Raw genomic sequence first — 17421 nt, 5'->3', positions numbered from 1 at the left:
GCCATATTCCCCCACTGACTTGTCTCCAGCCTGCTTCTTGCCTACCCTGGCATTGAAGTCGCCCATCAGTATAGTGTATTTTGTTTTGACTTTACCCATCGCCGATTCCACGTCTTCATAAAAACTTTCGACTTCCTGGTCATCATGACTGCATGTAGGGGCATAGACTTGTACCACCTTCAATTTGTACCTCTTATTAAGTTTCACAACAAGACCTGCCACCCTCTCGTTAATGCTATAGAATTCCTGTATGTTCCCAGCTATTTCCTTATTAATCAGGAATCCGACTCCTAGTTCTCGTCTCTCCGCTAAGCCCCGGTAACACAGTACATGCCCGCTTTTTAGCACTGTATATGCTTCTTTTATCCTCCTAACCTCACTGAGCCCTATTATATCCCATTTACTACCCTCTAATTCCTCCAATAACACTGCTAGACTCGCCTCACTAGATAGCGTTCTAACGTTAAACGTTGCCAGGTTCAGATTCCAATGGCGGCCTGTCCGGAGCCAGGTATTCTTAGCACCCTCTGCAGCGTTACAGATCTGACCGCCGCCGTGGTCAGTTGCTTCGCGGCTGCTGGGGACTGAGGGCCGGGGTTTGATTGTTGTATTCATATAGGAGGTTGTGGCCAAGTACTGCACCAGGGTGGCCAATCCTGCTCTGGTGAGAGAGTGCGTTACCGGTTCTGGTCACCGGGATCAGGCCGCACTCCAGGCCTGTTTTCTCAACACACGGTTTTTTTTTTGTATTTCCCGGTGGAGAATTGCGCGGCACCGGGATTTGAATCACGGTCCTCTTGCACTGGAGACGGATACTCTACCGTCCCCGCAGGAGTTAAATTAAAAATTGAATTATGGTGTTTTGCGTGACAAAACCACTTTCTGATTATGCACGCCGTAGTGGAGGACTCCGAAAATTTCGACCACCTGGGGTTCTTTAACGTGCACCTAATTCTAAGTACACGGGTGTTTTCGCATTTCGCCCCCATCGAAATGCGGCCGCCGTGGCCGGGGTCCGATCCCGCGACCTCGTGCTCAGCAGTCTAACACCATGACCACTGAGCAACCACGGCGGGTCCCGCAGGAGTTGTACGCCTCATTTAACCTACAGTGGTGCCCTATTTGATCAGTCAAGGTGGACCAATCTGAGCTCGGTTATACCGCATGGATGGCACTCGGCTAGAGAACCTGGTATTTATGACCTGCACATGTGTGGCCACACATAATTGAGGATATATAATTTTTTTTTTTTAGGAGGGTTTCCGTACAGTGATAAAAGGAAGGAAAATACATTAAAAGAAAAAGAAAAAAAAGGAAAAAAAAGGAACATAACATGTGATTTGAACTCGTGATCCTTCAATGTTGCCCGGAAAGGTAGCTCAGTCGGTTGGTTCGTCAAGCCAACGGTTACTTTCAAGCGCCAAAGCTCCTGCTCCGAGCCTCATACTTATGTGGAAAGGGACTGATGTTGTCCGCGGCAGTCTCTAGTGCTATCTCGAGTACTGCTGCTGGCGAGGGCGAAATACCTTCGTGTAGTTATAATAACCCTAATAGGACTTCTTTCAAAGAAAAAAAAACAAAGAGAAGAAAAAGAAAAGGGAAACGGCTCAGAAGGCTATACTACGAGAGCTATGACTGATACTTTTCTATATATATGTATTCATCTCATCTATGGGATCGCATGCGCGCGCTGTTGGTTTTAAAGCGCTACCGTGGTAGGGAAACGGAAGGCGATATAAGCATGCGTGTCCATGATACGCACACGACAAACTGCCTTACAATATTTAGAATTGATATATATATACACACACAAAAGCCAATATAGGCTGCTCGACACTATCTCGCGCGTTTTTATAGCGAAGTACATCAGAACCGACTCGTCGTTCCACAACAACCATTTCCTGAGTGATCGCCAGATATATGCCGAATAACTTCCTGTCATTCAATAAGAATGTCTCTCTTTCATGCAGCCTACCAATTCGCGCTGTTTCGGTTTAGACAAAACAATTTATCATTCGAGGCGCACTTGCCAAGTTTGCCTCCAGTTAAAACTGCCTGCGATGCCTATAGTGCAGCTCTTATCTCGCTCAACATACACAGTTCTATATACGTGCATCCGGTGCAATGCTTTGCGCTGTATCAGCAATTTCAATGTCATGGCCGATCATGTAAGCAAAAGTAGCTGTTTACTATTTACAATATCCAGAATTGATCAAACGTGAAGTTGTCACCGGCATTCTGAGTGGTTGGAAGGCATAATTTCTTTGAAAAATGGCCGCCAGAGGAGCAGCGTGAACTCGAGCGGCTTTATAGACTAGGAAAGCTGCCTTAAAATATTTAGACTTGAGGGGAAGCTTCGTTAACAAACTATAACACGGCAATCAGCACTCGTATACGACGAGAGAAATTATTGAGACGTGGGAAATTCCCTTGAAATAAATCTGGTTTGCGAGACAAATGCTTGTATGTATTGAATCTCTTAAAAGATGAGGGGGGAAATATGCGCTCACCGAGAGGGCATCTTCAGCACGAGACCACCGCGAGGCACCTTACTGAGATGTAGAGAGCTTCGCGGCCGGAACGAAATCTCCCCTCTCCGTCGGCCCAGGGTGGAAAACGCGCTTTCCGATCGCTCAAGGTTGCGCGGATATTGTATAGCTCTAGCGTCTAGGAAAAAGCTTAAACAGGTGCGGGGGCGCCACGCATAGCGTGGGAAGCTAGCCGCCGGAATAGCTATCTCGAGTACTGCTGCTGGCGAGGGCGAAATACCTTCGTGTAGTTATAATAACCCTAATAGGACTTCCTTCAAAGAAAAAAAAACAAAGAGAAGAAAAAGAAAAGGGAAACGGCTCAGAAGGCTATACTACGAGAGCTATGACTGATACTTTTCTATATATATGTATTCATCTCATCTATGGGATCGCATGCGCGCGCTGTTGGTTTTAAAGCGCAACCGTGGTAGGGAAACGGAAGGCGATATAAGCATGCGTGTCCATGATACGCACACGACAAACTGCCTTACAATATTTAGAATTGATATATATATACACACACAAAAGCCAATATAGGCTGCTCGACACTATCTCGCGCGTTTTTATAGCGAAGTACATCAGAACCGACTCGTCGTTCCACAACAACCATTTCCTGAGTGATCGCCAGATATATGCCGAATAACTTCCTGTCATTCAATAAGAATGTCTCTCTTTCATGCAGCCTACCAATTCGCGCTGTTTCGGTTTAGACAGTGTTCAAGGAAGGTTAAAGAATTTTACTGTTAGGTGATGCGTTTCGCCTAATGCTAATTAGATATGATGACAATGTCTGCAAACTAACCAGATCAACCACGGAGGCTTTTCGAGATTGCGTATGTTTGCAGAGCCAGCATGTAATTGGTTATCGCTGTAATCAGTGTATCGTGTGCCTGGATTTCGGCCTTGGGTTTTTCAGAGAGTCTGTATCCTGGCTTATTTTTATTCCTTCATGGTGGATTGAACACGAATCCTTGGAATGGGGGCTACAGAGATGTACTGTCGAATACTCTCTGGAATAATCCTCTGGGATAATCTGAGTGTTACCCTTCCTCTTTCAGTAAGTTTGAGACGTTCGAGCTGGTTAACTTCGTGTGCTTCGTCTAGCTCCTTCCAGGTGTTGTGGATACCTAAGCGGAGTAGTCGTCGTGTGAAGGAGCGCTCAGAGATCCCAATGGCAATCTTGAAGACCTTCCAGATGAGGGTATTAATTTTTCCATTTATGCATCCTTTAGGTCTAGGTAAGGGGTGCGTAGGTGATTCTGCTGATGATGAGGACTTGGATAATCCTGAGTGCATCTTGTTCTTTCAAGCCGTATCTGCTGTTTTCTACCCATCGTCCCAAATGCGCTACTTGCGTGACGGTTTCTTGCAGTATGGGTAGGATCCGTCTTTGTGTACGCGTAGACCGATGATTCTGAACGGCTCTACTTTATTGATTTACACTCTTTTAAGCCACAGTTCTGGTTCTGGGATTTAACCTTTTGACAGTCTTCCCGGGGTTCTCGCTCTTAGTATGAAGCTCCGATTTTACCAGTGTGCACGCGAGCCCGCAAGCCTCGAGGTAGATTTAAGTACGACCCACCGCTTCTTGCAGAGCATCCTGTTGAGGGGCTGGGGATCCGCCTGTTGTCCAGATGGTGATGCCATCTGCATAGAAGGCGTGTGTTATCCCCTTTATGCCATTCAATATATTTCGTCGTTTCAGCATAGCTATGCTAAAATGCAGAGGCGAGATGGCAGAGCCCTGCGGAGTTATTTTGTTCGCCAGCTCAAACTTGTCCGATTTCAGGCTGCACAATGCCACTGTCGCTGTTCTGCTGGTCGGGAAGTTTTGTACGTAGTGGTATGTTCCTTCGCCACAGTCCGTGTCCTGGTGAATATTCAACACTGCCTCATGAGAGACGTTGTCAAAGGCTCCTTTCACGTCCAAGGCCAGGATTGCGCTATTGCTGGGTTTGCCTGGTGAATCGATGACGTCCTCCTTTAGTTGTAGAAAGATGGCTTGAGTAGATAAGTGGGCGCGGAATCCATACATGATGTCGGGCACATAAGGTAGGCAGAGAAGCTCTTATGAAGAAAAAAAAACGATAAAGCTAGAAAAATGCTACAATGAAAAACTAGCATGAAACAATGAAAAATCCTGGAATAAGAAACATGTTCAGCATACCTGGGGCGCTATAACGTAAAACTATTCCAAGCTTTTCTACTCCAATTCTGCAATCAGCCCTCCACGATTGGTCAAAAGCTTTTTTGAACCACCCCCACTTCACCTGTCTGTCACGCGACGTCACGAAAACCGCGATCGCTCCCAATCTGATATGACGTGTACACAATGATTATGCATTATTGGACAGAACAAAAGAAATATAGTTATTTCTGATTTAAGGCCTTTTCGCCATTAGACCTCGGCTATTGGTCAAAAGTTTTAGGGCTGCACCCACTTCACCTGTCTGTCACGCGACTTCACCAAACCACGAGAACTCACCGCGCCAAAGTGACATGTACGCATTGAAGATGCATTAATATGCCGAACAAAACTGAATTTTTTTTTCTGAATAGCCGCAGGCTGCCCCGTTCCGAGAGGAATAAAAGATGGCTGCCGCGAATTGCTCAGGCACTGGCTACTCGCACCTGCTGGAGAGAGTGGGTTTATTTTAGCACAATAAAACTTTTTGCGTGGCCGTGTAACGTTTTCGAGCACTTTCGTCACGTTTACGACCTCGCTCTGCCAACTCTTCTTTGCTGAAGATCCGCTTTAGCATCATTCTTAACTTTCCGTTGCATGCCACCGCGATTTTCGACCGGCCACCGTAAACTAAGTAAGGGAAAGTGGACCAATCGCAGACGCCGGCACCACCCTCATGTGGTTATCCATTTTCAGTGCACTGGCTCGGCCCCATTGAATCCCTCACCACTTGAGCGTGTTCCTCGCCTCTCGTCATCAAATTAGATAAGACAAGCTGCTCAGTGTAGGCAACGGTATTCGTTTTTAAAGCAAACAAAAGTGACCTCCTATAAATGAGGAGAGCGTTCGATCGGTCTGTTCAGACAACCATGCGGGATACCGCCCGATGCTTGCGTCGGCGATTACGCAAATTTGACGTCAAAAACATATTGGAATAGTTTTACGTTATAGGGTCCCTGATTAAACCAAGCAGACCAGCTCACTAATTCTTACCGCCTCGTTTCAAAGGGCGTGCCAATAAAGCCCCCTCATCAGCAGCAGCTGATGAGGGGGTTCTAACTTGAGCTCCGATTGCATGACGCAATCGGAGCTAAAGTTAGCCTCTCGCTCGGCGTTCAAAGAGGCGTAGTTGGCAGTACTTGCGTCGATCCGAGTTGGACTGGTCGCGTTCTAGAGAGCTCGCTCCAGCCGTTGTAGGCATACCCTATCGAACTCTCACCTGGGCTCGTCAGGAGTATTAAGACTAACAAGTGGGCAATTTGTTGCAAAAATTTGACACTTGCTCGGCTATGGCATTCCCGCGTTTCACGTAGGATCTAGAAATGGCATGAAGAGGACACGGGCCGCGAGAAAGGGGGATGCCGACTATCGCGCGCCACCTTTGACCACGGCGGGCTCACTATACAAAAAGGGAGCGAGCACGACTGCGAGATCAGACCGCGGAACCCTGACTAGCTGCATCATAACTTAAGCATGTACCGCTTTGTAATGCGGTGAGTAAATGTCACTTGTCTATTTGGTTAAGTCATTCCTGCTCCTTAGTGCCCGTACACTCTCAGCAGCTGGCACAAGACGTTTCACTTACCCAACTGCAGCTTCGTGCTGGATGCAACCAACCTAACTATTATTTTCTTTTTGCACATGAATTTCGTACTTGTCAGTGGCAAATTCGGTGCACGTGTCTGCACTGCCACCAGCATTTGTTAAAAGTATACAGACTCCTCCTCGCATTCAACATATATAACTTTCATCTATGTGGTGCGGTTCTCGTGGAGCTCCCGACACTCCTGGATGCCTGGATGGTGATTGCACAAGTTATTTTCGTTCCCCATGGCCTCAGAATTGATGGCATAGCGCAAGAACTCCCTTAAGCAGCCTGTATTCAGCCTGGTGGTAGCAGAAAACACAACCCGTAAATTTTCTACAAATACCTACTAGCGCTTAAATAAGCTGATGACGCGTTCGTGTGTTATACAAGCCCATATTCCTTGATATCCTCTTCCTCCCGCCCCCCTTTCTTTTTTTCTCGCGGGAGTCGCCTTACTCGTTGCTGCGTCAAGTAAAAACATTTGCGCTTGTCCAAGTCACTATTCATTCAGCTCGTTCTTCAAATGAACTGCTTTCCTGATGCGACCCCCCCCCCCCCAGCTTAACAGCCGTGTCTCATGCTTCACTCCATCCCTTGATTCATAGATTGCAATATGGCGAGCATACACAGATATGCCCGAGACTCGAAACACAATTCCGTGGCAGACTGCAATGTCAAAAGAAAAAAAGAAAAAGAGAAAAAAAGCCTGCGAGTAAATGAGGACTCAGTCTCACAGGAGTTGCATAAGGCATTATGAAAGTAGTCTCCGACAGGTATTACACGATCCGGGAGCGACCTAATTAGGGCTTTCCAATCCAGACAAAGTAGCAACACCCCTAGACGTCCGATGTCACGCCGAAAGGTGAAGAGGGCCAGCCAACGTCTGGTGGCGACTCTCACACTGTCGCGTCAGGACTCCGCATTGTTGTTGCTGCCACCGGCAGGACCTCTTCTCTCGTGGCCGGCGACGACTTGCTTGAGCAAACCGGGAACAAGCCTTTGCAGAGAGATAGAGAGAGAGAGAGCATCTGGCACACTTCACCCGAACCTCCTCTCCATGGTTATTATAGGGAGCAGATCCCGGGTAGCGTGTTCGCCCTAACGAAGAAAGCTTCTGTTGTCTCATCCGAAGAATGGCTGTTCACAACGGGCTGCCGACCTTTAGTGTCTCTTCTATTTCGCTCCACTAATTTAGCCCAGCGCAGTGCGCCTCTCTCTTGCCTTTGCACTGATGTTTGTGTGGGTCGTCATTCTCTGTACAATGACTGAAGACCTTTAGTACGTCACGGACAAAGCGAGCTTCCAGGATTAACCTACTGACATCTTGCCACCACTTGAAAGTCCGAGATTTACCCGACAGTGGCCGCATTTCTTATTTTCTATTGTCAGCGACAGTACGCAGCTGCGTTTGATGGAAACAACTGCCGCGACTTTGCAAGGAGAAGGGGGATTCGTCGAAGGAAGGAGGTGCTGGATGGATGGATGCTATGAGCTTCCCTTCGAAGCGGGGGTGGTGGGTTGCGTCAACATGCTCTTGCTCTTATTTTACATAATGTCCTAGTTATATTTAAAAAAGGAAGACACGTGCAAAAACAAATCCCAGAATCAAGCGTTACGAACCACTATTCAGAACTTTGTTTTTTGTACGCCTCCGTAGTTTGTGGTCTCCCTACTTTTCTGCCACTAAACCTCCAATCGCCTGTTACTGTTCTCTGTTGCGGACATGTTTACTTTGCGCCTGCTTTTCCTGAAACCAAAGTCTTCAAGGGGTCCAGATGGGCCTACACAGTCACGTAGGTAGATATGTTCACATTCTAATACATCCTGTTCCATCGTTTCCCTAGCTTTACTTCAGCAAGCACAACCTTCTTCTTCCTTTGTGTACCTTGCTTTATAACTAAACGTTCTATGGCATCCTGATCTCGCTTCAAAAAGTAAGGCGCTTCCCTTTGAGTTGTGATAAGTTATTTCATTCTTGATTTCATTTTTCTTTTTGCCTTTTAGGTAATTACTCATGGCAGGTTTATATTTTACTGTCGCCCCCCATGACAGTGTCTCATCCTCTTTCACTTTGCGTTTGACGTTCGTTGTTGCCTTGTTGCTTACTTACCAGTCGCATACTTGCTGTTACGATTCCTAGTTCTTTTCTTCCACTGTGAGACAATGCATGTTTTTCCCGTAGAAAAGCGTGAACACTCTAGCAACCCATTTGCTTTCTTTCATATTCCTCAGTAGTTCTTCAAAATCACTTTTACTCTGAGCTTCGCTCACTTCGAAACTTGTCCAGCCCATATCACAATCCATAGCTTCGTTTGTAATCTTACCGTGAACGCCCAATGCGAGGCGTCCCACTGACCTTTGGTTGCTATCGAGTTCTGACTGTACCCGACTTCAAGCAGTCTCATTTCCACATGTAAGTCCTGGAACCCCTACACCTTTCCACGTACCCCGGGGCATATCGTATCTTTTGTATCAACAAATGCTGGGTCACACTGCGAGTGACATCCCGCGCGCACTTTTTTAATCGCAGCTGAGTAGCGATACAGTACATCCGCGAGTGGTTGCGATGGTCGCGCCAACTGTCAGTCCCTCGGAGAGGTAGTCGTGCGAGATCGGAACGAGCTCGTTTTTCTTAAACCTTTGCGGAAAGGCCCCATCTGCTCACGATCTTGTGAGCTTCATCTGCAGTTAGAGCGACCTCTCAGAAAAAGCCCGCCGTGGAGGCCCAGCCGGCGCGGAGGCGATAGCTAGGCCACTACAAAGCGAGTTAAAAAAATAATTCAATACTTTCTGTTGGGTACGTGAGGCCTCTTCGTCGGGTTCGAGACGCAAGCTAGCCTCCTGCCATTCGTGTCACTTATTTTTTTGCCCCATGATGAATTCATCATACACTATAACTACATTCTTATCCTCCATTATTTTTTTCAATTTTGCCAAGTGGATGAATTCGTCAAGCCCGTTTACATGAAGTGACGCTCCAGTACTGCCCTCTGAATACTACTGGATGGCTTAACGCGACGCTAGCCATGTGTGAGTGCGTGACCGCATATCCGCGATATTTTTTCTGTAAATGCATACAAAATCCTTTCGCAGAGGTCGTATTAACTCCCTGCACAATATCGTTTCAGTGACGGGGTTCGTTAACGACACTCTTTAGAGGAAGCACTCTATTGTTGGATCCATTGTTGTTTGTGTACGAGCCAAACAGTTTGGGCATTTATCTGTGTGTTTAATCTGTCTGTCCTTGAGCGGCGGACGCAATCAGTACACAAGACATAACGCTCCAGGTGCTGAACGTGCCAAGAGCGATAAATTTATGAATTGGATGAAAACTACCATGTCGCATTACCTCTACTTAAAAAAAAAAAGAAAAAGGAAATGCTACAATAAATTTTCACAGCACATCGAGGTCTCCGTCGCTTGACGCTGTCAGCAGTTCACTTGACGTGAGGGGCTCAGGTTAATCTCCGACCTTTGTGACCGTGGCTCCGTCTGTCCGTGACATTATAAGCTTCATCTGAAGTTTAGCGTAACCTCTCAAAAAATGCCGGCCGTTGAGGCCCAGGCTGGGGCACGGCGCTTGCGGAAGCGATAGCCGTGACAAATGATGCAAGTAAAAGAATTTAAAATATTTCAGTAGGGTAACTGGGGCCTCTTCGTTGGGTGCAAGACACAAGTTAGCCTCCTGGCGGGAAAGCCGTTGACGGCAAAATAGAGGAACCTACTCTTGTTACAAGTAACGTCCCCCATACTAAGAAATGCCTGGTTTTGTATTCGTTACAAAGCCAGGTAAACCCAGTACAAGGTCAGCACAAATCTAGGTGCTCAGTACTCCTGAGTACTGGTACTGAGGGGTACTGTACAAGCGCTAGATGCTCCTGGACGCATCTTAGCAAAATGATCAGGGCTTTCTTTTGGTGTTCAATTTTTCTTTCTTTTTTTTGCATTTGATGCACGTTGTTGCCATGACCAACCTTATCCGTGTGCAGCTGCTGTATCGGTATATTGGCAACCCGTTTCTCGTTGCCGAAAGACCTCCGCACTACTTTTCACGCAGTCGTAGAGCCCACAAAGAACATTATGTTTGATTACTTAATTAAGTGTCGCCTTTTGTTACTGCCTCAGTCACTGCGCCGACATTTGCATGCATCTTCAGTGACTGGAATAGCGTGGCAAACCGCGATCGAATGGCAAACCGTGACTGGACGCTGTTTGCGTCTTTTCTATAACTCGCACAACACAACGAGCGTGTGCAGATTGTTAGGAAGTTTACCAATGGTTTCGCATAATAATTCTGTGTTGCTCCTTCTGAAAATTACGCCCTCGTAAAAAAAGAAAGGAAAAGAAAAAGTTTCGGTGGACGAAGTGCGCGCCGGTATCTGTGTTAGCGCTCACCTTCATAATTTGTCCTCGTCCTAGCCGAGTGCTTTGATTATATTACATATTCTCCTTAGACTGCAGCACAAGAAGGTCCTTACTTGGAACTTCCGATTTGTTTGGGCGTCTTTGTTGCCGAACAAGTGGTCCTCAAACCTCGTCGACGAGGCTACGCAGGCCATCCTCTCGCCGTCTATCTTCAACTCCCAGGACCCGCTTGATCTGGTCATGAGAGCGCTCTGGGCAGCCGTGGTTCATGGGGTCCTGGACTGGAGAATCCAAACGCGCTCAGGGCCCGTTGAAGGGCCTCGCGGTTTTCCTATATTTTACTAACTGTTCCCTTTCTTTCCCTCTCTAACTGGAAAAAGAATATATATGAAAAAGAAGTGTGGTGGCTGCTGAATTCCAGGCATGGCATTGTCCTTGGCTAGTGCGTACGTTCAATGCGCTGAGTTTAGGTATTGTCATAATCACCCGGTTGTCGTTTGTCATCCATCTATTCTTCGGCTCACCGTGGTCCTCATCATCTGCGCCATATGGCATGTCGTACTTTGAATAGACAGTCATCTCATTAAATAAGTCCCCAGTTCTTTCCCCTCACCTCTATGTAGGACATCAGTTATATGGTCCTGTATCTATGGCCGGTGTCAGTAGGCCTGAATGCGTGACTGAGTGGTGGCGCCACCTACTCAACGTTCACTAAATATACGTAATAAAGTGGGCACTCTACAATGTGATACCGAACGGGTTAGTCGTGTTTCTTAATTGCTGTATTCTACAGACTTTGTTAGGCCTATCATGCCAAGTTTCGACAATCTGTTCGTTTTCAGCCGCCTCCGCGATGCAACGGTTCTCTCGACATCCCCATCACGTCTTATTTGCGCCTTGTCTTGTATCGCTACATTTCGCTTATAACAATCCTACGTAAGCGCTAGATAAAGACGAAGAAACATCACGACAGTTATCGTGAGGTGAGTTCTGTCGGAACTTTCTCTTACACTTTCTCCTGCCGCCTGATTCTTGGTCAATACCTTTTAGTGGGTACGCGTCACAAATGCGCATTATCATCATATTTTTTTTCTTTTTCTTCTTATTCTTCTTATTCTTCCTGACACCCACTTATTCTTCGTCTTTCCCACCAAGTGTACACGGGCCATTGTTAAGGTCCATTCTCATCGTCATCATCAGCCCAAGAGCTTCAACGTCGTCATCGAGATCATCAGCGTTCTCCGAAGGCGAAGCTGAAGAGCTGAAGATTTTCTGCGATGAGCAAAAGCTTCTCTGAACTGATAGGCGCATCCCGTTCCGGTGCCGCCCGTTCACTGTCCGTAGTCACAGACCAGACCAGTCAAACTAATGTAAGTTCCGGGCAACTGCTGCTTGATCCCTGCGTCTTTCCTATTAACTGCCCAATACGCGAACAGCGCGTGGTCAGCGGTAACCAGCAACCACACGGAACGCATTTCAGACGCGTTTGTTTAGTGCGTCGTTTCCACGTGTAATTCACACGTTCCGATATCCAGGTGGGGATCGGTACTGAATGTCATTCCTTGTAATCGCAGATGCCAGGTGGCCTAAATTATTCCGGAGCCGTCCAATACATTCTAAACTCGCGAACACTTACAATGGTTCAAATTTTCGCATATCATAGGCAGCAGTAACCCTTGATCTTAAATAATGACAATTTTAACCCAATTTCGAATCTGTTGATCATTTTTCGGCATTACTAAAGTCGGCATCAGTTGTGGTAAAACTTAGAGGAGGGAATATTTGGTAACCGCAGAGCTAAATTTATAAATCAAACTGTTAATCAGCTAAATTCAGATAAATATTTATTGACGCTTATCACACAATTTACGATGTACTGTACCTGTGTCATTGGTAGTGTCTTTCGTCAGCAATATCATCGCTTTATGGTGGATTTCCCAGTTTTAGTAGCTCGAAACCGTCGATGCTAGAATACACCACGTACTGAATACACCACGTCTTGTCTTATCAGGTCGATGTGCTAGCATCTGTGCATGACATGCTAGAATACGGGCCAGTGAGTTTTCTAACAGTGCAACGCATCTAGCAATGGACGATTCGTGTTCCGGCATAACATGAACGATTACCTTGAATGGCTGTCTGCAACAAAGTTTCCCGACGACACGATTATGGTAGTACTTATAAGTATAACGCCCATATCGGTAGCCGAAGAGACGGGGATGATGTGTAGTCTTTATTGGCGCAAGGGCCAGATACAAAGAAACGAATAATAGCTGCTGCTATTATTCGTTGAACCGTGGTCTTGATCTGGTCCGATTAAAATGCGAAACATTGGCCTCCAAGCATCGCCTTTGCGCATGCGTGAAAGTGGGTTCCGCCGTTCACAATATCTGAAGGAAGCAAACTGGAGACAATCAAACTCAACAAAGAAATGAATTATGCTCAATGTTGTCCCATCAATATGCTCCAGCAAAATTGCGAACTATGGAGGTTAATTTTCCTTGGCAATTTCGAAAGCATTCACGTCTGGGGAGCAGCGCATTGTTCCACTTCGTCGGGGGTGAATATGACAATTCCAATAGAAGGCCCTCTACCTTAAGACACGAGCTTCGTTAGACTTGCTTGGGCTGATTAGGCGCACGCTTGCGCTAATTTTATAGGGTAAGTTCTTGGATTTTACGTACCGAAACTAGGATCTGATTATGAGGCACGTCGTAGTGGGGGGGCTTCGGAATAATTTTTCACCACCTGGGGTTCTTTAACGTGCGCCCAATTGTGCTGTGCACGGGCGTTTTCGCCTCCATCGTAATGCCACCTGTGCGGCCGGGATTCGAACCCGTGCCCTGGCTTAGCAGCGCAATGCCAAAGCCACTATACGCTACCGTGACGGGTTAGCTTGCGTTGATGTGTCGTGCTTAAGGTAAGCGGACTTACGGCTCGTATGAAAGCGTAGGCTCTACAGCCTGAGTGTTTACTCTATCAAGCCTGTTATAATTTTTCCGTCATGTTTTCTGCCATTTGGCAAAGCCCAGTCAAAGTATTTCGAACATTTCTAAATCCCAAATAAATTTATTTTGCGCACATGGCGCACACTCTTCAAGAAAATACTAGCCGATAGTATAAATATCCAAACAATTTCTGACCCGTCTTCCTCATCCAAAGTAGCAACTGTGTGCATATTCGTTTCGTCTGATATCCTGATGCGCTTCAAAGAACAAAAATCGTTTGCTCAAAAGAAGCTTGCGAGTTGTGCATTAAATTAGAAAATCCTGATGTAGAAGCAGCCGCAGATACCAATAACTAAGAGAAGAAAATTGAATTTGTCGTCAAGGAGGTTATCTTTTGCCATGAAACAATAGAACTGATTAATGTTCAACTCATTGACGTAGCGCCAGTACTTATTGTCAAAGGGTGCTTGCTTTCGCACATTTCACTTGCCGACAGTGGTAGGAATGAGCAAAAAGAAATTTGTGTTCTCAAGTACATACACCATGGCTAAAAACATTGGACTTTAGTGTAATTTTACTGGTTTTGCACTGGTTGTCTGAGTTTTGAAACCAATGAAGTGATCAAGCGAATCGAAGATTTGTTTGCTGCTGGTTGTATGTCCCAGTCATATGTATTAGCTTCAGTGAATTTCTTTGTGTGATTCAGTAATGTCATATAAACGACGTCACGACAACCACCTAAATGCCGTATTTTCCTGGGTGCGGAATGCAGAAACGCTCCTGAACCGTGCTGTGCACGTTAAAGAATGCCAGATGGTCAATATTATTCTAAAGGCCCCTACAACAGCACCTGTCATATCCTGTATGTTGATTTCAGACGTTACCTCCTCACCCCCCCCCCCCTTCATCAAAAAAAGATATAAAGTAATCCAGGTTGTTGGCCTTTTGAAATAGGAACCCAATTAGCATGTTGCTAACGAAATTCTCGCGCAGTTGGTTTTGAAGTTCCTCTTGTTGTTTCTGGTAGATAAGTTGCAAGCCGCCGGTACAAAGAATATTTCATTGTATACATAGTAAAACGAATACGTATGCAGTTCAATATTATCATTTTTTCATTCGTCTTGCATAGTGAGTAATGATTTCACGGCTCTTACACGTCATGTCTGCAACAAAAGTACTGAAAAGTCACGTCGGACTGCTGAACTGTGTGCGAGAAGATTCAGTAGAGACAAGCGGGAGAATTTCTTGCTCATGTTCATATACGTGCAAAATATTTCCTCAGAGGAGTCTTGCAGTGCCTTCACATATCTGTCGTTTTATTCCAACTTCCAGCAATCAGCCGATTCGAGCCACCACAGCAGCAGCGATGACGAGTCTCTCGTCCTAACGCTTCCCTTCGTGAGCTGGACCTGCTGCCTGACGGTGCTCTTCGTCGCCATCATGGTCTCCATCTTCATGCTGGGCATAGCGCTGACGCTCACGAGTCCCGCCACCGCCGCGCCACAGCGCGTGCGCAGGGCTGGCGCCGACAACCAAACGTGCGCCAAGAGGCGCTGCACCTGGCTGACGCGTACGCTGAACGGCTTCTCTCCGGACAGCGCCCCTTGCGACGACTTCTACCGGCACGTGTGCAGAACACGCGACGGCCGCTGGCTCAGTCGCACCAGCCACATGGACTTCGACGTGAACAGCGCCGTCTCAAGGCTGTTTCGAAAACCGCTGTCACCAAAGAAGCGAGGGACGGCGGCGCAAAAGGCCGCCAGTCTCTACTCGGCGTGCACCAACGTACTGCGCCGGGACAGATCGGAAATGGGCGACCTGCGCTCTTTCATGCGCAAGATGGGGCTGGACCTGCTCGCCACGAGCGACAAGTCGAAGAAGGACGCCGTCAACGTCATGTGCGCTCTCTTCTTCCGATACGGCATCAACACGCTGCTGTCCTTCGTGATGCACGACCTGATCGCCGTCAACGGAAAGAAGCTCGTGAGCGTCAGCTTCAGCCGCAGCTTCGACGCGTGGATCGTAAAGCGCGAGAAACTGATCGCGGCGAGCAGGATCAGCCACTTTTACGTGCACTACGTGAACGCCTACCACAACACCAGTCGCAACTACACCTGGGACGTGCTGTCGAGGGTGTCGGATGCGGACAACGTGGCCTGCTCTCTCCTGGCGTCCTTCCTCCGCAAGAGAGAAGCCGCCCCCGCGCGCATACGAATACGGCACCTTTCTCGCTTCACGCAATCGACGGTGACCAGCCAAGAGTGGGTCGACGCCTTCGCCGTGCACAGCGGATCCGAGTACGCCGCGGACGACGTCGTGTACGCGAATCCTGCCGCGCTCAAGTTCTTCGACGCCCTGGTTTCCCGACTGGACCACGACGGCGTTAAGTGCGAGATGGCCTGGTGCCTGCTCAGGGAGTACGGATCGTACGCCGACAGAAGGCTCATCAGCAGCGTCGCCAGGCACAACCAGACGTGTCTGGAAAGAGTGGCGGCCGTCATGGGACCCGCTCTTTACGGCACCTACATCTTCAGACAGGTCACCGCGAAGACCATTCGAACGGCCACCGACATGGCGCTCAAGATTCGCAGGCAGGCCGAACTGGACATCGCGAGGGCGACGTGGCTGGACGCGAAGTCGAAGCACCAGGCGCTGAAGAAGATACAGAACATCACGTTCCACATCGGCTTCCAGAAAGGAATGCGGACTACGGAAGAGCTCGACAGCTACTATCTGAAGTACCCGTTCTCGGCAAAGCATTTTCTGCTGAACTGGCTGCGCGCGTCGAAGCTTACACGGGCGAAGCGGCTCGGAAACCGGAACATGCTGCTGCCGCACCGCGCATTCCCGACGGCCGCGTACGTGGGACAGGCGAACGCGGTTTTCATATCGGCCGACCTTCTCCGTCCGCCGGTCTTCCTGCCAGCGGGACCGGAGTCCTTCAACTACGGCGGCCTGGGACAGATCATCGCCCACGAAATCTTCCACGCCTTCCTGATCTCGACGAAAGGATTTGACAAGAAGCGGGCCCACCACAGCCAACAGGGCACAATGCAGGACAAGATGCGGTGTCTGAAGCGCTCTCACGCCGAGGCGCTCCAAGGCGCGACGCTTCCGCAGCGCCGCCATTCGGACGCGGAGAACGTCGCCGACCTCACCGGCGCAGCTGTGGCGTTCAGAACGTACGCCAACTTGAACGGCCGCAACGGGACGGCGTCGCACCATGCCTCCTCCGAAGAACAGCCCCAAATGTTCTTTGTCGGCTTGTGCCTCAAACACTGCGAGCACGAGGAAAGCGACGCCTCACTATTCACGCCGTCGCCCCTTCGATGCATCGTGCAGCTGAGGAACATGCGCGAATTTTCCACCGCGTATCGCTGTCACGACGACGACGCAATGAACGCCGCCACGAAGTGTTCTGTTATTTAAGGCGGACTTCAATACGAGCAGACTTTTATAGAGTGTATTAGAACCTTATATGCAAGTACACTTTAACGCTGCCCCTTTGCTTTATTATTATTTTTTTTTGACGCTCAGTGCATTTCGATCATCGTGCATAACTCTAAAGGAAACGTGAAATATTGTGCGTGTTTTGATGTCCTTGCGCTTACCGCTACGATGACTAGCTATGCGTTATAGAAAGTGAGTACGATCCCCAGCAGCCATAGGTCTGTGACACACCACCTAATGTCAGCAGTAACTGTTACGATGCCGGTGCCTATTCTAGGTCAAATTATAACCGCTTCACAGATTTTATTTCTCTGATGTTTGTAATGTTTGTTCTATGAAAACTTCAAGCACATG

The 17421-nt window shown here is 47.8% G+C and overlaps 1 protein-coding gene across 1 annotated transcript; it reads left to right on the top strand.

The window, feature by feature from the left end:
* Nucleotides 1-14868: 14868 nt before the first annotated feature.
* Nucleotides 14869-17046, top strand: LOC142583628 (endothelin-converting enzyme 1-like). Its single transcript, XM_075694120.1, has one exon. The coding sequence runs from the start codon at nucleotides 14869-14871 to the stop codon at nucleotides 17044-17046; it is 2178 nt and encodes a 725-aa protein (XP_075550235.1).
* The last annotated feature ends 375 nt before the right edge of the window (nucleotides 17047-17421 follow it).

Source organism: Dermacentor variabilis, chromosome 5 (assembly GCF_050947875.1).
Source record: "Dermacentor variabilis isolate Ectoservices chromosome 5, ASM5094787v1, whole genome shotgun sequence".
In the NCBI taxonomy this organism is placed as follows: domain Eukaryota; kingdom Metazoa; phylum Arthropoda; class Arachnida; order Ixodida; family Ixodidae; genus Dermacentor; species Dermacentor variabilis.
The sequence above is the reverse complement of the archived record's forward strand: the minus strand, read 5'-3'. Positions and strand labels throughout refer to the sequence as shown.